We start from the raw sequence: 21588 nt of genomic DNA on the forward strand, positions 1-21588 counted from the left end.
TTCAGATATATAAAAGTATTAAGAATTGTATAAGCCATAGTAATCTCTAATTAAATTCACGTGTCAAACAAAAAAGGAATAAGACTTTGAGAAGACCCAATGGTTTCCTGACATGATGGAAAGCAAACTGTATGTGAAAAATGAGCCGGGATGTGATGGGCAATCATATACAAATTCACAGCCACTTGCTTCTACTGAAGATAGTGGGGGAACTAAAATATGCTTTGTTTGTGGAACTGTAGGCCATAGTGAGCAATATTGGCTTAGAGTTAAACCAAGCATTGGTGGCCCCATAAATGAGCCATATTTTCCATTTCTTGAGTCTCATGAATCTCCAGCAGGTTATCATGGAGATGATGCTAGAAGCGGAGCTGTTAAGGCTTGTAGTCTTTGCTATGCTCTATTGCTGCAGCAATGGGAAAGTTATGAACAAGATGCTAGGCCACATAGCCAACGAATTTATTGGTTAAAAAGATGTGATGGAGGCCCATTCACTGGAGCTGAGATGGCATTGCAAGGTGAATATGCTGCACAGATATTAGGCTTGACAAATGACCAGCCTCAACAACTAAGGCAAGAAAATCGGCCTGTTGGAATGTCACCACGCCTTACACCAAACTCCCCTTCATCTAGAGTAGAACAAACTAGGCCGCCTTCAAATTCTGTTGAACTGCCAAGACCTCATTCTAACACAGCAGAAACACCAAGACATATTGAGCAATTAAGGCTTACAATGGAATCACCTCATCAAAGGTTACAATCGCCTCATCAGAAACTACAGAGTCCTCGGCAACCTATTGAGGATTCTAGAATATCTAACGAAGCTGCATTGGATTTAAGACATGCTCCTCGTAATTCTCCACCTCAACCTGCCTTACCACCACAGGCTCCAGGTAAAGTCTAATTTACCTTTTTTAATGTCTGTATTATTTCAGATTTAAATTATTTTTCTTTTAAAGTTAATAATTTCAATTTAGGAGTTAATTAATCAGTGGTAGTTTCACTATACATATAAAATAGTTTAACACTGATAAATAAATCATATAGCATGTTTCAACTAAACATTGTTTTTTCACAAAAAATATGAGAGATTTGAATAAGACATTTATTCTTATTAACAAGACTGATAATCAATGAATATTTTTAATATTAAGTTTATTTTTGTAGTTATGGTTAATGTTTTCTAAATAATGATAGAGTTATAAAATCTTTTATAAAGTAAAGCTGAATTAAATAGGATTTTACATATAATTTAAGATGTTATTTTTGCATAAAACTAAGGTCATGTAGGCTCCTGTGCCAAAATAAATTTAGATAAATCCATAATTAACATACGGCAATCAATGCTGCATTTAAATATATCAAATTGGAGATTTGTTTGAGGCTGTTATAAAAAAATTTGCTGTATGAGAGAGCAGTATTTCGATCAATTGTTCTTTGTCTTATATATGCTTGCAATCCAGACAATACTGTTACTTGGATAAAATATTACAGTACTGAGAGGTAGAAGCTCCTGGTATATATACAGCTTGATCTTTTTAAAACTAAAAGAAATCTATTTTTTTAATATTCTTCTTATGGTAAAAAAGTGAATAAAGTATATTGTATGTAGATTGTTTGTTTCACAGTTTGTGAGACACAAAGGTGTACTAATAGGTAAAGGCAAATTTATAATTATAAAGGAACAGAAACTCAAAGAGAGTCTTGTGTATGGCCAATAGTAATATTTATGACAGTCATTAAAGTAATTGTTTTCCATTAACTACTCATTTGTAGGTAATCCTTACGTGTGTCTTACAGCTATTTATGGGAGTGGCTCATCATCTAGTACTGGTACTGATATTTTGGATTTATCCATGCCTGATAAGAATTCAGTCACTGAAGTCTGTTATGTATGCGGGGATGAATTCAAGAGGGGATCTCTCAGTCATATTGCAGCAAAGCCACTGCCAACTTCACCACATCCTTCTTCCAGTCCCCCACCATTCTTTCCATCCCTTATGCTTCATCCCAGACCTAGCAGAAGTAGACCAATGGATAGTGCAGGTCGTGTACAGGTAAGGAAATCAAATAATCTAAGAAAATAAATTGCATCAATTTTATGAAACTTGTTTTTATTTTTAAGGCTTGTTTGGCATGCCAAAATCATTTGTTGCTTCAATGGAAAGCGTATACACGACAAGGCGTAGCACATGGTGATAGAAATTATACACTTAGAAAAAGACAAGCACCAGCGATGGATACAACAACGTTTATCTGTTACACTTGCGCTCTCGAGTATCCTTCATCCAGTATTAGACTGCTATATTGTTGTCCTAATCCCGAGAAGGAGGCGTACTTTCCGTTTATTTGTTCATTGAGACCTCCTCCAGGAGCTAGTCCTATCAGTCCTCAGGGAATGGTGCAAGTTTGCTCCATATGTTATAAAGCAATTCCGCAGAAGCAACAAGTATTTGGTGGTGAAAATCATGAAAGTCAGCCTATTGGACAGAATGCCGATTTTCGTCAGCAAGGTATGATTTGATTAGACTAAAAAGATTGAGAAGTTGTATTATTAAGATGTACAGCTAGTATAAATAGCGCAATCCGTCGAAAAATATCTACCCATGAATTTACTATTTTTATATAAATTAAGAATAAATTGTCGAATTAAATATATTAATTAAAGGGAGCGGGAGACATTAAAATAATTTTTTATTTTTACTCAAAAATGTGTAACTCACTTATTTGAACAATTTTTGTTTAATTTATAAATAAAGTAATAACGTGAGTAGAAGTTTCGTGATGGATCAGCCTGAAAATAAATAGTATATCATATTAGAGATATTATTCTTAGGTCCTTCGCCTCGACCAGCTGTAGCAAAATCTCCAGCAAACTCTGCTGGTAGTGATATTCGCTTCAAGCCATATGATTTAAATAAATCAACTGCTGTTGGTAATAAGCATCGTAGTGCCACTGTTAAAGCTCCTACGTCGGGGCAACGTAATTCACCCAGCAATGGACCTTCTGAAAATGGTACCATTGCACTTGGTCAAAATTACAGGTGCTATATTTGTGAGAGATTATACCCTCGTACAAATATGGAATGGTACGATAGCTTTGGTCTCAAATAGTTACGACGAAAACAAAATTTATAGTTCAGTAATTCTTTTTTAATTTTTATGTACTTAATTGATCTAGGCTATCTACGAGTCCAGAGGGAATGAATTCACATGCTATGCATTTTCCTTGCTTAAGAGGAATGGCTCGAACATCCGAGAACGCTTGTATGGACAGTCATGGAAGAGTATTGGCTTGTAGTCATTGCGTTAGTCATCTTGCACAACAATGGGAAAGCATGGATGCCGAAAGAGTTCCCTTAGAGCGTCGGAGGTAAATTTTATTTTTATTCGTTTAAATATGCTTTGCTTTGTACATATTTTTATAAACAAGATTAATTTTTGAATATAAATTATTTTTAGGTATGATATTCCTAGTCCACATCCAAACGGTGATGTTAATAGGTCTATTGCCACTCCACCAAGCTCTAGTTCCGATAGAACATTCATTAGTAATCCAGGTACATCAAGCAGTTCCATTTATTGCTTTTTGTGCGGGCTACATAGCGACTTGACACTCGCGAGAGTGCTATACGGTCGTCCACAAGGTCGGAATGCCCCATTTTTCCCCGAACTTTTACGACATCAGTCTCCACCGAATGCCGAGCAGCTTAGAGAAGGTGGATCTGCTCTTGTGTGCACGTTTTGTTATCACTCTCTACTTGCACAGTGGCGTCGATACGAATCTTTGCCAGACGGTCAACAAGTTAATGCTGCTGACAGGCAATATAATACACACGATTATTGCTGTTATGTCTGTGGAATAACAACTTATCGAAAACGGGTTCGAGCTCTACCTGTCAAAGATTTCCCATTTTTACGATATCATCGACAGCAAGAAAAAAGTTTGCTATTGGAAAACGGTGATTTTGCTGTAGTTTGCTTAGACTGTTACGAAACGCTGAGAACTCAAAGCTTAGAATATGAGAGGTGGGGCTTACCTGTAGAGAAACGTGAATATAATTGGATTGTCCAGCCGCCGCCACCAGAAGATAGTCCTGATGCAGCTATCGCAAGATTGCCTTCTGGTGAAAGATCCGAGAAAGTGGTAAGTCACTGCTTAAATATATTACTTCTGCTTTACTATTTGAATTTAACACTTGTATGTCTATTCAAAAGGTTCCACCACCAATTACTGTTAAACCTGTTCGAAAAAACTGCTCCCCTAAAGCTCCGGAAAAAAAAGCAGCTCTAACAAAAATTCCTGAAAAAGATCAAGGTAAGTTAAGTTTTTTCACCAACATAACATTAGAACTAGCATCAATAAATTTCTAGTTTTTTAGCTAGCTAAGTCTTGCTTTAAACATAAATTAACGTAATAATTTATCACATAAAATTACTCGTTACAAAAGGCTATCTTTGTCTCCCATTATCCTCTTTTCATGAAAAATATCTCGTCCATTTTGTTTCATTGCAGAATACTTTGAATCATTACTTTAAGTATTTTTAATGATTGACCAAATTCACGAATGTAAATAAAGTAAGGACTAACAAGCGAGGAAAGGGATAACTTCGAATGCACGGTTTTTAACTTCTAATATTTTGCGCATAGATTTGTGTCATTCTTGGTGGATGAATAAATCTGGGGCACCAAGAGACATGGTAGTGTCTCGATGGCAACTACATATATACATACGCATGTGACCGTAGAGGAGGCACTACCGCATTTTATACAACAAGTTCAGTTATCCTAACTTTAAAATAAATTTCAGTCTGATTTCATAAATTATATTTTTTACTACGCGTTCTTATTTTAACATATATGTTCTTATCACTTTGATTCAATTAAGTATCTATAAATAATGTAAAGAATTGATTATACAAAAGAGTGACGTTAGAATGCTTAATTATTTGCTTTAAACTTTTCACAATATTTTTTATTAAAATACGAAAATTAAACTCACCATTTTTTCGATTTAAAGAAATTTTTAGTAAAAATGTAAAAATACATTTGCAGAGGGCAATTAACTGATTATATTGATTAGAATTTGATGATTATTTTAAAGGATACAATCAAAAGTTACGTAGATGTAGTCGTTTCCTTCTATTTTAACGATTTTTCTTAGAACATAATCAATAAGCCCTTTTAAAAAATCATACCTATTTGAAACTGGTCATCATTGGGAACAGAAGAAGTAATCTGTTAATTATTTTTCAGTTCTATCGAATACTTTCTAAATTATTAAAGTGCTTCTTATAGTATTGACAAGTAAACTACAGAACTTATTTTGTAACAGTAACAGTATGCTATTACCGATGTGATTTTAATAAATAAATAGGAGAAGTGATGGACAGGTGGTAAAAATAACATGAAGGTAAATGGATAAGTCCAATTGTCGTTGAAAATAAAGGCAAATGTAAAAGATGATGGGTAGCTTTGGACGTGAAAAAAGAGAGAAGAAGCGAAGAACGAATACGAGTGACAGCGCCCAATGAAAAACTAGGGTCGGAGGGAGCTGACTAGCTGAATGTCTGGTTGGGGTATGTCTGTCGCCATCTCGCATTGATTTTACTCGACAACCGGTTGGTCTTACTTTTCCGGCCTTTCCGTTAGTTACTGATTCTGCGTCAACTAATGCTGCCTTCGTCTTTATTCCTACATCTTTTTATTGCATTGTAATATTTGTTAAGGACTCCGATTGATGAAAATATAAGGAAATGAATTTTAAACGTAAGAACACTATTGGTTGAAGATAATCCTTTCTGTGCAAATTCGACCAGTGATACTCTTGTGCTTAATATTCTCTTGTATATTTTTTTCAGTTTACTTGTTTATACATCTTTTGCGTTCTTTGTTTCTCCTTATATCAGATCTATTTTCTTATCACGAGAATTAATCTACACTATAACGTCTCCTTATCACATTGATGATCAGACTGCATTTAATAAACAGAAAAATATATTATAAAATATATTTTCTTCCAAGAAAAAAGAATTGATGTTACCATTCGTACGCTGATCTTGAAGGATCAATTAGATTTAAGAACTATGTACTCCAAAAATCTTGTATGTGTTACATTATAAATATTTTCTAATTGTTTTGGTATCACCGGACCTTTTTAAGACTGCCTCTAAACACCGAGTAACGAGTCTTTCCTCAAGGTAGTTTTTCCATATTAGGATGTTTTGCCATAAGTTTCCTATTTGGTCGTCACAACGATTCTTATTTGTCATATGGTGGCAGTGGTGGAGATGATGGTATAGTTGAACTAGGGAGGTTTGGTGCGGATTGAAAAGAATAAAGGGGATCACATATAAGAGGGGGATTGACTGCGCTGACGAAAGAAACCGAAGCGCGCCAATGGACTTCGGCTGTACTCGGCTTTCCCGCTGTCTCTTTCAGCGCTGCAGCGCTGAGTCAGCCAGCGCAGGCGGTCTGGCGATGGCTTATTAAGAATAGTCGAGTATCGGCCGTTGCCGGTGTTGCGTCGTGTTTACAAGTGTTTTGCGAATGACGAATCACGTGAGTGAGACAAATTCCACGAAAAAAGATGCATAGAATCTTTCATAGTTTCGCTATGCAAACATTGCCTCAAACCAATTCCACACCTTTGTTAATTCTTCTTGGTGGGCTGATGCTTTAAAACTTAATGTATATTTTTCAATTTTCTCCTCCGTTAAATTTCCTACTATAATTTCGACCTATTCCGCGCTTCAAATTACAATGAACATTTATAGCTTTAGTTTTAACGACTTCTTGAAATTTTCTCTGCATTACGTGCTTACTCTTTCGGTAATTGTAGAAAAAGAAGGCGAGTACTTGCAGTGGTTCTAAATCGTAAACTGAAATCGTTCGTTTTAGTGAAAGGAATATATTGGTAAATTTAGCGGAAGGTTTATTGAATATTTACGTGCAACGTATAAGCGTAGTTATTTGGCGCACAAAGGCCGAGACGCTTAGCGTGTTTCTACGATGTGCGGAATGAAAATATTTTTGCGGAATCTACTGGCGGATCAAATGCAGAATCACTCTTTCAATTGGCAGTAGTGGCATGATCTGCTTTCTCTTCACTCTTGACCAATTAAGTGATGATTAGTGAACGTTTCTCTGCATCTACCGCGTTCTTATCCCTTCACTTCACCTTATCTTTTTCCTTTCATCGACACTCTTCTCCTTACTCTCACCACTCCTCCTTACTTTCTTACCTCGCACATTTGTCCTGACTCTCATTTGTATCTATCAAATACACAGCCCCTCCTTCTTTAAAGAAGAAGCTTATCTTCATCATTTGCATTAAAACTTTGCTACTTTAATAACACAGGGTAGTGCATTAAATCACAAAAGTGTATCAGATCAGTTGCTAAAGATTTTAGCTTCAAAATAATTTTAACTAATCTTTCTGGCTCCTTTAAGATTTCGATGTAGGAAAATTTCTACCGAAGGATTTTGAGCGGTATTATCAATATTAAGCATAGTAGCGCGGCGACATTGCTCCTGCATCGGCAAAAGTTATATAATTGGACAATGATTTTGAACGACGCGTCGGTATGTCAAGTGCGTGCTTCAGCTTTAGCTCGCTAACTTAACGCTCACTTGCTACACTTCACAGAGAGTCAGAGAGACACGCGCGCAGAATCATAAGCCACAGGGTACCTATGGTAATCGGGCTACTTTCATCTTGTCTCTTTCCAATCTCCCCCCCCCCCTGCCCTCCCTCTTCTCACCCCATCCTATTTCGTACCTCCTCATTTTCGCGTCTACATCCTTATGCGCGCACGATGAAAGAACTTGTCGACCCGTTATATCAAAACTCTGCGTTTTATCAGCCGTCTCCGCTTTAACAATGAGACTAAAACGGAATAATATTTTGTTCCATACAAATACATTCGTATCGTGTTACTTCTCGAAACCCGATGAAGTCAAAACAATCGTTTTCTGCGAAATAAGTTTGTTTCTTCGGTATTTTCCCAAACTCTTGTTTACTCTTTTCCCTGTTTAACCTTGTAAAAAGCGTGCTTGCTCGATGTTGAGTAGATTCTATGTATTCTTTTTATTTTGAAGGAAACAATTAAACTATTGTGAGGTGTCTGAAAATGTAAATTGTGAAGAAGTATAATGTAAAATCTGTGCGCCAGTGGCAAGTGTAATTGTTATTGGTTGTGCGACACGACGAAGAGTGGTAGGAGAAATATAGATAAGGTTGTTGTTGTTGCGAGGATCGATAGAGGATTACTAGTGGGTGCTTATAAAATGCTCCTCGATTTGTCAGCCGTGTCCACGAAGAAAAGTCATCAGTTTTGCGTCAAAATAGCTTCCTCGTAGCTTTCGAGACTCGCGTGCGTACCTAACCAAGCCTTCGGCTTTGGCTTAGATACGGACACAGTAGTAAACCACCACTACCATCCCCCCTACCAACTTGAGAATCGAGTGGAACGCTTCCTCGCTAGCCAGAATGGATTTCCGGGCTCCACATCCGCTCGTTCATCCTTCACATGCGGGCCACCCTTACTACTACCCAGGTACTTTAACCCACATTCAATGTAGCTCCTCAGCTTCGAACATTCTTACGTAATACTTTCTTCGCAAGAAGCTTCATTTTTAAATCACACAAAACATTATTGCTCTACACTATTTAAAAATTAAAATTAAAAACATTTACAGTTTAAATTATTTTTGGGAGGATAATTTCCTTTGAAAATTTATACACCCTCTGGATTTCTTATAACTATACGTAATTTCTTGTACTAAATTATCAAATCTTATAATTTATATATATTCTTTTATTTTCCCTTGATTTGCCTAGGCCAAGTGATTATTTTTCACTATCATTTATTTTATGAAAATTACTAATTTACTAGTTTACGTTTTTAGTTTAAGGGTTTGACCAAGAAGGGCAAGTGAAAGCAGAATCGTTTTAAGAATTTCAAGTTTCGGCTGCTTAGAGCGTAGTGTGTCGCAGTGATGTAATCCACATTGTTGCTATAGGTGACGATTCACATGTTTCTCGCGCATCTTTCAGTGTTGATCAGGCGCGTAAAGCGTAGATTACCTGTCAATTTTTTTTTAAATTTCACATGGTTATGAAAATATTAAAAAATAAATTCAGTATTATATTTATTTGTTTACATGCGGAGCTCTGCGTGACTGGGCCTTTGCAACATTTTTATCCATTAGTATATATAGCTGTTGCTATATATCGATACCTGCATTTATTTTTTATTTCTATAATTGACCTATGAGTAAAATATTTTTACAGTCAGATTGGTGTCAAACTTTATTCCCTAATGTACAACATATCTATATATTTATCTGATACCGATATTTTATGTTGATATAATCAACATAATTATTACTTTACCTAGATTTTCTTTATGCTCTATTCTAGCAGGCATCATTTATTACTACACTGAGAAAAATAGTATATAATTTTTCAGCCTATTAATGATTATTTTTAATATCAATAAATTTAGTTGATTGATATTATGGACAACTGTTAACAGGTTGAATAATTATGTACAACTTTTTTTCAGTGTACGTGGCTGAAATAATTATGAACGAAGTATCTTACAACAGATTTTCTCTCGTTTGATTCCGATCAATACTCGGAACAAACGTGTATAAGCGCTTCACACTCTTTTTTTCTTTCTCTCTATCGTAGGATCCATACTTTCTCCAAACTTCCATGATCTGAAACACTGATGCAAGCAATGATAGTTATTTTAATTTATCAGTTAAACTCAAAGTTATTCGCAACAGAATTTTTTTAACTATTATTATTTTTCGTTTTATCTCGTTTATGACTAATCAGTCCATTTTTATTACCCTCAATTTCGAATTTTCAAAAAATAGAATTTTTGCATCATACACTTTTGAATGACTAAAAATACTTGATTCTACTTTCAATCTATACTTTTTTTCTGTTTCTACTTCCATTTCTTTAACCGCGTCAACCGGGTGAGAAGTAGATCGATTTACGTAGCCACGCCCCGCGATTAATGCCACGGTCGATAAAGTCATGAGCTTCGTCACACTACTCAACATCTGATACCGATTAAAACGTAAAGCGTACCAATACAAGCTTGTTGATTCCGTTTCAATTTAACTCAAACTAATGTTAAATAAGGCTCCGTAAAATGAAAAATTAAACAATTAAAGCGATGATAAATTACTACATAATGCATACTCTCATTAGCTTTATGTATAGCATTAATTCGGATCAAGTGCAGTACAGTTGACTTTCCAGCTGTGCACATCTGCGTACACTTTTGGTGCTGATGCGATCAATGCCTCGTACGTCAGTTATTTTTTGCTAAAAACTTATTTTTAGCACAAATTTAATTACACCTGTAGTACTCCACTGTTTACCGAACGTTATCAGTGTTATCTCGTGGATATTAAGTTCGAGGAATTTCAAGAAGGAAGAAAGTTTGGAATTAAACAGTGAGATGAGATCTACATCGAGAAGAAGAGGAATCAGCTGATTAAAAAAACAAACGGAACACACATACAAATCTTAGTCGTGTTTCGTGCACTATCGCTGAGCCCTCGCTCATTGCTTGACCCCTGCCCTGCTATTTAAACAAATAAATACCCTTACTGCAAAGTGGTACATGAGTTTTTTTTTACTCAACGCGCTCGATATCATCCGTACGATTCCTCGTGCAACAATAGTCCCGAGGAAACCTTGTAGAAAACTCTACTCTTGTTAAATTTCGCATTATAAAGAGACTCGTCGCACACACAGCAACTCACCCATAACAATACAATCAACTAAGAAAACAACGAGGACAAGTGATTCGCACGTTGCCATTAAACTACGAATTTTCTATCAAAAAAAGTTTCGCTTTCAGATCCGCTTAAGACTACGAAGCTTTTGCTGCATACGGTAAAAAAAAAATAAAAGAATTACAAATATCCAAATCGCCTTAAAATCACGAATAAACAAAACGTGTTAAATTAATTAAGAAAATCAACAGAGTAGAAGAATCGGAGCGTGTCAAGCGAATACAATGAACCACTAAAAGTGGAATCTCCATGCAAGAGATGGTTCTTCTCTATTTTCTTTTTTTTTTTTAAGATTTTGTTTGTATTCGGAAAGAGTGCCGAGTCATTGGAGGGGAATAAAAGAAAGTGTGGGAGGTTGGGGGTACGTGTTATATATGTATAGTACGTGGGTGAAGATAAGGGGTGTGGCATAGCTGTAAGAGAGCAGAGAAACATAAATGCAGGAGGAAAAAGTTGACGAGAGAAAAAAAGAAGCGAGCAAGAGAAACATGTACCACACCGCATTTGTTCTCCAACAGACTATTGACATCATTTGACTTGGATAGCCCCAATTGACACTTATTGACCCTACGGCACCCGTTGTCATGACTTCAAGTCACTGGCTTACCAGCCTGTTGAGCTTGCCCCCTGATCTCACTGAATCCATAATCATCTAATGCTAGCGTGTGCGCTACCATGCACTGTGTACCACGCTCATTCCACTACAATTTCTCTATCACGAAACGTAGCACATACCACTTGCACACTGGTATGCTCTTCGACTCTGTCGTCCTTCTTCTTCTTCTTCTTCTTCTTCTTCTGCTTTGCTCTATTATCCTAGCTCTCCTCTCACGCCTCGCTTGTGCGTACCATTTGCCTTCTGATTCCTCGTGTATTCGTACGCGTAAATGATTAACTTTTGGGACCTTTGGGATACTCGTTTTCATCATCGAATAATCCACATTGATCACAAGCTTGTTATACTCTTTCACAGCTATTTATCTCTATTGAATATTTCTTTAAATTTGTGTACAATGAGAATTTAGCTAAAGGGTTTTTTTATTCGGGAAATTTTATTTTAGTGAAATTGTATAGATTGTTTAAATTGAACTTTGTTATTGTTATGTAAAATCGAGTTGTACGATGTTAAGTAATAGAATTGGTAATTTTGAATTAAGGAAGGAAAGAAATATTCAGCTTTATTATGAATTGAAAATTACAATTTTTCAATTCTGTCCTTGATATTACACAAAGTAAAAAATAAAAGAACATTGAATATCAAAGAGCAAGAATTTTGCGATTTATTTATAGAAAGTCTTTAATGCCTTGTAGAGAAACGAGATTTGATAATAGAATCGATAAAAATGTATTTTAAAATTTCTCAGTAGTGTTACAAGGGGTACTCTCTTGATAACAAGTTTATTTTATGAATTAAATAAAGTGTAAGAATAAATGTGTGTGTGTGTGTGTGTGTGTGTGTGTGTGTGTGTGTTGAAGCCTAAAGATGGGGCTAATAGATAGTGGGGATGGGACGTGGAAAAGGACAAACACTCGAATCGACGGTTACAGTCGCAGAGAATACTCGTGCCATGATAAATGCATAGTGGAATACTTGCGTACTCGCGGAAAAAGCTATATTTAACTCTACATATACACAAAGCTATATTTATCAAGATGTGCATGTGCCATACTGTTACGATATAGCATGGCATAGCGTTCCGTACGCACCGTGCTTCTATTCGCCATGCTTGCATTGCTCGGTATCTCGAATTATGCTCTATTTCCGCCCTGACGTCAATTTTAAAATATCGCTTCTCGACTCTCCTTGTTACTTTCATTTTACCTCGTTCAAAGCCTGCCTCTTGCCAACGCACTTTCTATGGTGTAACATTTTTTCCACGCCTGCAGTTTCACCATTGCATTTATTCAACAATTTTTTCCTGAAAAGTTACCATCGATTTTATTTAAAAAAAAAATTCTTCCCAACAAACCTCGATACATCCAGACGATAAACACGTTCCAGGAACATTGCCAAGTGTCACCGTCCGAAGAACGCGCAGCTTGTATTGATGCATCGATGGTAATTCAATCACTATGAAAATACGCGAAGAGTCGCATAATTTTCATACATGGACACGTTCGATGGCATATTTCAGTCTCGTCCCAGTCTAATAAAGTTCTTGTTATTGTTGAGTTTAACTACTGCGAGTAAGAATCGATAAATTGTATTTTAACCATGAATATATTTCACCATCAAATCTTCATTCTTCGTTATATACTGATCCAAGACACTTAACCCTTTCAGTGCCCATTTAGGAGACACGTGAACATTGCTTGTGCATTAGTTTCGAGTTTTATGTTTAATAAGCGTGTATAGCAGCTTAATACTATCATTGAGTTATAATAACCGGTATGTAAAATGAAATAGCAACTTGATAACTTCTCCTGCAACAATGTTAATGGGATTTGCGGATTTATAAGTAAACCCTTAGTAACTGCTTCCTCCGAATAAGTGCTGTTGATTTGTTGCATCCTGTATGATACAAGGAAGCACTTGTGCAATACTGGGGGTTACTGCTTGTTCAATTCTCTTTATTGTATTTTTGTAATTTGCCTTTTTTTATGGATTAACGTTTCACAAACATTGCATTTTATAACTGATTTATTATAAGATTGACTTTTCATCATTATTTTGCCAACGAAGGCTTATCATCGTTGCTACTGAAAATGATTGATCGCTTGTTTGTTATTGTTAAAGATAGAATTATTAATGAGCTTTTTTTGTCTAATTTTTTATTATATGTGTAGACTAAAAAAAATATTTTACTAAAAAATTAATTGATAATAGAGTCGATCAATTTTTGAAATATTCATTGTTACTGCATATTATTGAAGCTAGGTAAAAGGAAATAGGGGTGGGGAAATTGGAAGATTAATGGTTGAATTCTAAAACTGATAATTATACCATGAAGTTATCATCGAATCTTTAAACGGTTCAAATTAGTCCTAGCTTCTCCAACTGGTAAAATTGTTGATACTGAGTCTATTTCGGAATATGTGAAACCTCGTAAAAAAGAAAAGGAGATCGATAAATGTATATATAGATATAAAAGATACAGAGGGTAAAAAAGAAAAAGCAAAATTCTTTTATTTTTTTAACTCTCAACGCTGTTAGCTTTATCAAAGAACATTTCCTTCCTCCGGTGGCTCCTCGTAAAAGACGGATCTAATCCAAAAGCGTAAAATTATCTTCCGCCCCTTCCACTGGCTTTCATTTTTACTCGAAAAACTCGGCTATTTCTAAAGCGAGGAAAGGAAATACAGACATAATCTCTCGCGTTATTAACACGTTCACACTGACGTGTACCATCAGTGTGGCTGACGACTAGTTGAAAATACCACGTTTAAAAAATTCCCCGGCTCGAATGTATGAAATATTTGATAAATTTTTCGACTAAAAATAAATCACAATTTATTTCTGAAATATTTTTTAACCCCTGGAATAAGATCTTCGATCGCACAGTTATTCTAGACTGATGTCTGATGTTTATAAGATAATAGAGCCTTGACAGCAGTATTTTTTTATGCACTCATCGTCGAGTCCCCGTCATCTCTCTCAATTTATTTTTTCGAGGGCACCTTTATTCAACCGGTGACGTTTGCGATTTATTTTCTCTTTAGCACATCCACTAATTTCTACAGAGTTATTTTTGTCATGGCGTCGCGAATACCAAACAGCTTTTCTAGAGACTGCAAATTAAGTGTTCACACGTGTGGCAAAGATACGAAATGCCGCACCCTACTTTCCTCTTCCGTAAACTTACCAACTAATGTAAAAATATTTTAACAGAAAAGCACTTTATACAGCTATGTAAGCTTGCCATGTGACTCTGTATCATGAAAATACAAAAGACGGAAAATCAATTTAAATCTCCATTCGAAATACATTTTAAAACTTTGTATTTATAGTATACACAGGATTAGAGCTATGGAAAAATAATTGTAAAAATAAGCAGGATTATACTCCTACACGTGGAACGTCCATCAGTATTTGCGATATTAAATTAATTATTCTCCTCAAAATAAAAAAAAGTTTACGTTAGTGTGTATACCAATGCGATCATATTTTCACCAACGCAAACATAGCGAAGTGAGAATTTGTAATTATATATATATATATATAAAGTATATACGTAAATAAAAAAAAAATAACAGTGATTGTGTGCACATGTCTTTCACACATTCTCACCTCGATGCAACCATACTGGTATGCACGAAGCGAATAGTTGGGAAAGTAAAAAAAGTGAGACGCAGTGACTTGCGGGTTTTCGGAAAACATGTTGAGCAGTCGCCTCCAACAGGTACACGACGATCCCTGGGGAACACCGGGTGTGCTTGGCTCGGTTAGGGATGAAACTGGAAGCTGAAGTGGGATTGGGACGAGGTGGGTGAAATCGCCCTATAGCGATTTTCTCACTCCTCGTTGCCTCTCATTTTCCCCTCCCCCCCTACCAACCAGCAAAGCCGTATTAGTACATCAGAGCCACAACCGCCATAAGTTACCGTACTTCGAGCCAACTCCCTCTCCCATTTCCAGTACACGGGGTGTGTCCTCAGTTACGCACCCGGTTTGCAAGGATCACTTTGCGAATTGCCGTTAATTTCAAACAGGAGGATCGACTTTTGGACGGTCGTCATTTTAACAATTATTTTTTCTGCAATTTAATTGAATTCAAGTGCGTGTTTGAATGCAAAGAGCGTGTTCTAAATTTTGCACAGTTTTGCAAGGACAATTTTAGGGAATTAGCGTGTTTTTAAAAAGAAGGAGGATCAAAACGCTCGAGCGATAATTAGTCGTTATTTTTGGGACAAAATGAAAGATTTTCAGAGGCGTGCATTATTAAACGCGAGATCCCTCTTTTATCATGACTCTCGCAGACGCGTTATCGCTAATCCTCAATAGCGTAAATCTTAATAATTATTTTCCTCTGCGATTCGCACAATGGAATGTACAAAAGCATTGGAAAATAACTGCGACTTTGAAACAAATTCAATTACTCCTTTCAATTTCGAGTACACGCGAGGTGTATCGTATACAGTTAAGCTCTCTATTTTAAAAGGACGGCTTTTGTAAATTGGCGCCAGTTTGAAAAGAAGGATCAACGTTCAAAGGGAGTATGAAAAAAGGGAGAGATCACCGAGTGTAACTGATAATTGAGATCCGTTATCAGACCTCCCGTTGTTTTCATCAGTAGTCGGCGTCAACAATGCAAATCTCACAAATATATTTTTCTTTCTACGATGTTCCATCGAATGTGTAGGAGTATCGAAAAATATCGATAGCTGCACTATACGACCTTTACAAAAATTCCATTTCTCTTTCCACGAAGATTGCCAAAAATTGAAAAATTGCTTTTATTTGATATTTTCCATACGGAAGCTCGTATCGTGCGATCTCTGCTTCGAAGGAAAGAAGTAAAAGGCAGCAGCTTTGCGCGTGGAGGTAGTGTGTGAGAAATATTTTTCATGCCATGCACATTCATTATCCGACTGGTCGATGTTGGGTAATTGAATACGCAGCTTTTGTGTAGTTAGTAAGGGGCGAGAGGGGGTAGAGAGGAGGGGAGAGGGGGAGGGGGTGAACGTATACCGCGCACGGCAATGGTTTTAGCGGCTGGGCGTATAGTAGAGGGGGGCTAGAAAAGGGTTGTATTAACGCATGGTCGAAAAAGTGTCTGCGAGGGGGAGTAGGATGGAAGAGGGAGTGGGGGGGGGGGGGGTGAGGGGGTGCATCGGTATGTACCGCTCTGTCCTAGGGCTTTATGACGGTGGTCCGAATTAATGAGGACTTGTATTTTCACGGCGCAGGCTAAATGCCAGTAGAGATTTTTCGGTTCGCTATTAATCTTCCCTCGCTTTCTTTCATAAATCAAGTTCGAGTATCGAGAGAAAAAGGAAAACTACTCGGGGATTGTTAACGCTTGGTTGGCAGAGTAAAAAAATGGAGGGGGGATGAAGAGACGATAATCGGAGTAACGCGATAGTTTAATTGAGATTATTGGATGATAAAAGAATTCATTTCGAAGTTATTAAATGGTCTTTTCTTAATCTATCGACCTTTCGACCTTTTGTACTCATCGTGTACATTCTTAAGATCGCTATTAGGGTTCGGGGAGAGGGAGATAGGGGTGGGGGTGAGATTGCAAGACAAAATATTATTAAATCGAAAATTCCCGTCACGTTTCACGATCTAACGAATTAATATGGAAATTCCAAAGCGCCTTGTGAACGCGAACGAACGGTGTTGGTGTCGACGTTGCTGCAAAATGGCGGCATTGATGCCAAGAGTGGATCGACTGGCATTGGCGTCGCCGTCTCTATTTTCCGTTTTCCCCTTGTTCGCTGATTCCTCTCCGCGCCAACTAAATTCTTTGTTCGATCTTGCGACTATTCTCTCTATCATCCGCAAACTCACCTGTTATTCTTTCCACTGCGGAACCAGTTCAATTTTCTATTCCCTCTTTCTCTCTCTCTCTCTCTCTCTCTCTCTCTCTAATTATTTTCCTGGGATAAAAAATTGTAATACAAATTTTCCAACAAAATCAATGCAACTGTTCAGTATATTTTTAATGCATAAAAATCCCTCAATTTTATTCGCACATTATCGTCCGTATCAACAGTTACGAGTGACGGCAAAATAAAATTATAAGAAAAACAAGAGAAAAAACCAGTATTATTCTTGCGATGGAAAGTTTTAATAGAAAATAATTGAAAAAGAGAGAGAGAGATGCAACGTGCTATGCAGGAATGATTAGAAAAAAGTGCAGCGTAGAAAAATATTGGAATAGAGAAAATGTATTGATCTACGCCTATGTTTTTTAGTCTGGACTAGTGCGGGGTAAATATACTAAAATGAAACGTATATTTGAGGTTAGGGCGGATCAGGGGCTGAGCGTGGTAGGGCTTGAGTCGTTTATATGGTGATTCAATGGGGGTGCTTGGCAAAACGTCAAGGGACTCGTAAGGGTAACCCGAGTTCCAGCCCCTTCGACTCTCTTCCCAATGTTCGTCGTTGGTTCGAAAATTTCATGCTCGTCTTCTCTCGCACCACGTATTACAGCTTCATCAAAATATTCTTTATCTCCCGTGCTGCTGCTGCCAAGTTGGATTCAAATTTCTCGCATATCGCCAAAATTATTGCTTATCGCGAAAAGTTTACACAGCATAAACCTCGCGAAAATAAGTTTTATAAGCTTTTCAGCAGCTCCTCGCTGACGATGGCTGTCTGCAAAGATGAATTCTTTCAGTATTCATTTCGGTGGTTCGCCACAAGCTGTCTGCGTGCTGGCAATCAACGGAAATCGATCTACGTTCCTCCTGTAACCCCTCGGTTTGACGCCATCGGCCAACTTCGTTTCCAATTCAAGTGGAAAAATATCTTTCTCCCGAAACAGCTTTCATTTTTCATCAAATAAAATCTCAACTTTTACGACTACCATCTCACCGGAAATATAAACTACAAAAGTCTATCATTTTATTCCAGTTAAAAATTAATCTTTCCCAGAGGGCTATTGTTTTATTGGTTTTCTTTTTTTCATGCGTTCATCGGAGAAATATATACATATGTATGTATCGGTTTGTGCAGATATAATGGAGTGTTTAAAAACATCTTTAAGAGTTTGACCTTGGAAAGTCATTACTCGAATAGCAGTGTTTGTTTACGTTTGTGATGAGAACAGAGTAGTAATACTAAGGAGAGGAGGGTGGGGGGGGGGGGGGGGGTTGATTGGACAAAGGTAAGAGTCTCTCCGGCCCTCGGACGTAATTTGCCAAGCAAGATGATCGAATTGTTTGACAGACAGATGTTGATTTACGCATGCGCGTATCCTCGCGGAACAGGAAGCAGCCGGACTGGTCGCACAAAAGGGCCAACGAAGAAAGTGTACATTCGATAGGGATTGCACTATTGTGCGCTATTTAACAGGGTGACACTCCAAAGCGCTTATGCCAAACACTGCAGGAAGCATTATAGGTGAACGTTAAATCACTCGAATCGTTCGAGAGAAACTGCAAAAAGAAAGAAATTGTAACTAGTCATTTCGTTGAGAAATCGAAAAAACTTCACTTAAATGGAAAAAAAATTAAACTTTTACGATACTCGTGTATATAACTGCCAGGATAAGGACTGTTCGTTAAACAAACTCTTAGCTAATTTTGTCAAATAATTTCACGTAAAAAAGATATTATTTGGAAATCAGCACTGGTCCAATTCTTATCCCTACATCCACGTTACGTAAATTGTCCCAGGGACACTGGTTTAAAATTGAATCCTTAATGCAGAGACCGCGCAGTGCAGTTTAAGGAGAAAGAAGATTTGACGACGTTGACAGCAACGCCATGATGGACATCAAAAGTTGGCAGGAATAATTGACGTATTGCTTTCGTTTCGAAGATATCACGATAGAAAAGATAATAATAGAAATTTATCGCTGTACTAAAACACAGCGCCGTAAAGTCTTTTGGGAAAAGTGTAGATGGAAGAATTTTAACGCGAAGGAGTTTCAAGGAAGTATTTAATACTGTAGAAAGTATTTTCTAGAGGTTGGCGGGAACTTGCTCGTTTAGTCGTAAATTGAATTTATGATGGTCGTGCAATCGCGATCAATCTTCCGGTTAATCACTCTCACGGGTTTGCAAGAAGTACACAGCGAATAATGTATTCAGTCGAGTCTCGAGAGTACCAACATAGTTAGCTATATAGTGTAAGAGTTGGCGATGTTGGTAGCGTTGTTCGAGAGAAAGGATAAGTTGAATAGGTTGGCTGCTCTCTACCTATTGGCAAAATTTATCGGCTTGGTAAAAATTACAAACTCTGCTAAACTCTATTCAATTTCAAGCTTTACCAAACAGATAAATTTGCCAAGAAGTTTACCAATGGCTGGAACAACGACCAGTGTTGAATGAGAAACACGATATACGATACTTGTAATTTTAACTGTTTTGGGGAGGGAGGAAACATGGGTGATAAAGGAACACTTTGTTGTACTCTTTCTGATTTTCAGAATATTTTTTTTTTATCTAAAAATGGTTAAATATCTTGTATTTTTTTTCTGTAAAAAACTATGTTACGTCATTAATGATTTTATGGTTTTAGTTTTCATGTCTCTTGATTAGTTTGAAAGTAAGCATAAATTAGAGACTGGGATTTTCTGCAAATAATTATTATAATTGCTTTTCTATTTTTTAAGCTTTTTTTGATTAATTTTTGCATGATACCCGTTGAGCTGTGTTAAGTAAGAAATAATGTGTTAAAGATTATAGTTTAGAGAATAAGGGGAAAATAAAAATAGTAGTGACGTAATTTATAAGTCGAGCATGAAACGAGACGTTTCTTGAGGGATTGGTAAGTAGAAAAAGTCATTTTCAAGGAATAAAAGGGGAGGTCTCCAGCTTGAAGTCGTAGCCACCAAATGGGGACAAAATTGTTTACATCTTTTTAGACACGAGATATACATACAAGAATTTGTGAAAAGGGAACGTACAGAGAATAATGAACGAGGCAGGAAGCTTGCAAAAAGATTCCAATGCTAAAACTCAATCTTTCTCTCTTAATTACACTCGTAAAATTCAAAAATCATATTTGGAGTATAATTATAACTGAGAGTGCTTTTTGGTAAAATAGAAGAGTTTCACCCAACTCCCAATGCCTTTAAATTCTATACCCTTTACGAATGTTTCACGTGGTTAAAATAATATAGGATACTAAACACGAATCACACCCACACAACTTAAGCAGCTGGCACAGTTGTTGCATTCATAAATCGAAGGATTCAATCAGACTTACCAAGAAAATGCTTATCCAACCAAATCCAACGCTCGCACCAACCAGCTTCAATTTTACGTTTCCACGAACGTTTTGCAATAACTTTTTCGTTTAACACTCGAAAACCCTGAGATCTTACTTCAATCTTGCATAATGGGAAGAATACTGTTAACGAATCACTCTTTTTACGTGGATTGTAAAATACCTCGCAATTCAATAGCTTCGTTATATTCTAAATAAAAGAATCTTGCACCAGTAGATTAGTTTTTTATCCATACTATTTCTTCAACGATACAATTATTAATTATCTCACGTTTATAATTACACTAAGGAGGAAAAATAAAGACGAATTCTCATCAGGAAGAGAAATAAATGAAAAGTAGCCTTAAAGAATTTAGTACTGTCTAAAAAAAAAATTATTTAAACTTTATCCCATATATAAATGAATATTGGATACATTTAGCAACCAGGAAGACTAATTTAAAATCCTCAAAGTGTTTACCCATCGTCGCTATAAACAAGAAAATAAATTAGACTAGGAATAAAAAAGTGATGATGAAAGTGTGTTGTTGTAAAAAGGAATTAACGACGTAATCCAAATGTCAAATCAGTAAACGAGCGGTTTTGCCATTTGATTTGGTCGAAGAATCGCTGGTCGAAAAGCATTGTGCGTCGGTTTCTGCTTTTTCCCGAGTGGAAGAACAGTGGCGCAGCGTGGGGGGGGGGGGGGGGTGGGGGGAGCTAGGAGAAAGGATAGGGTGGAAGGTTGCGCAAGAAGGAGAGAGAGAGAGGATTGACTGCGTCGTTGGGGTGTCGTTGATGGGATACCGAGGGTCGCGGGAACTCTGCTCCTGTTGGATTCAGCCTCTTCCTGTCTTAGTGGTGTAGCGTCACCATGGTAACAGACTGTAAGCCGCTTAACACCATCCTCCACCCTTCAAAATCCTGCCTCTGACGCGCA

General features: G+C 36.9%; 1 protein-coding gene across 1 annotated transcript in view; it reads left to right on the forward strand.

Moving 5' to 3' along the window:
* LOC136782572 (uncharacterized) overlaps window positions 1-21588 on the forward strand; it is a 34492-nt gene that overhangs the window by 1525 nt on the left and 11379 nt on the right. Inside the window, exons 2-8 of the mRNA XM_066742081.1 lie at window positions 6-893; window positions 1801-2057; window positions 2126-2513; window positions 2837-3089; window positions 3182-3373; window positions 3463-4147; window positions 4219-4318. Coding sequence (XP_066598178.1) covers window positions 113-893; window positions 1801-2057; window positions 2126-2513; window positions 2837-3089; window positions 3182-3373; window positions 3463-4147; window positions 4219-4318 — 2656 coding nt within the window. The 5' untranslated portion in view covers window positions 6-112. The remainder of the gene's footprint in view (window positions 1-5; window positions 894-1800; window positions 2058-2125; window positions 2514-2836; window positions 3090-3181; window positions 3374-3462; window positions 4148-4218; window positions 4319-21588) is intronic.

Source organism: Prorops nasuta, unplaced genomic scaffold, assembly GCF_024137725.1.
Source record: "Prorops nasuta isolate Cenicafe-Biocafe unplaced genomic scaffold, Cenicafe_Pnas_1.2 PNAS00027, whole genome shotgun sequence".
In the NCBI taxonomy this organism is placed as follows: domain Eukaryota; kingdom Metazoa; phylum Arthropoda; class Insecta; order Hymenoptera; family Bethylidae; genus Prorops; species Prorops nasuta.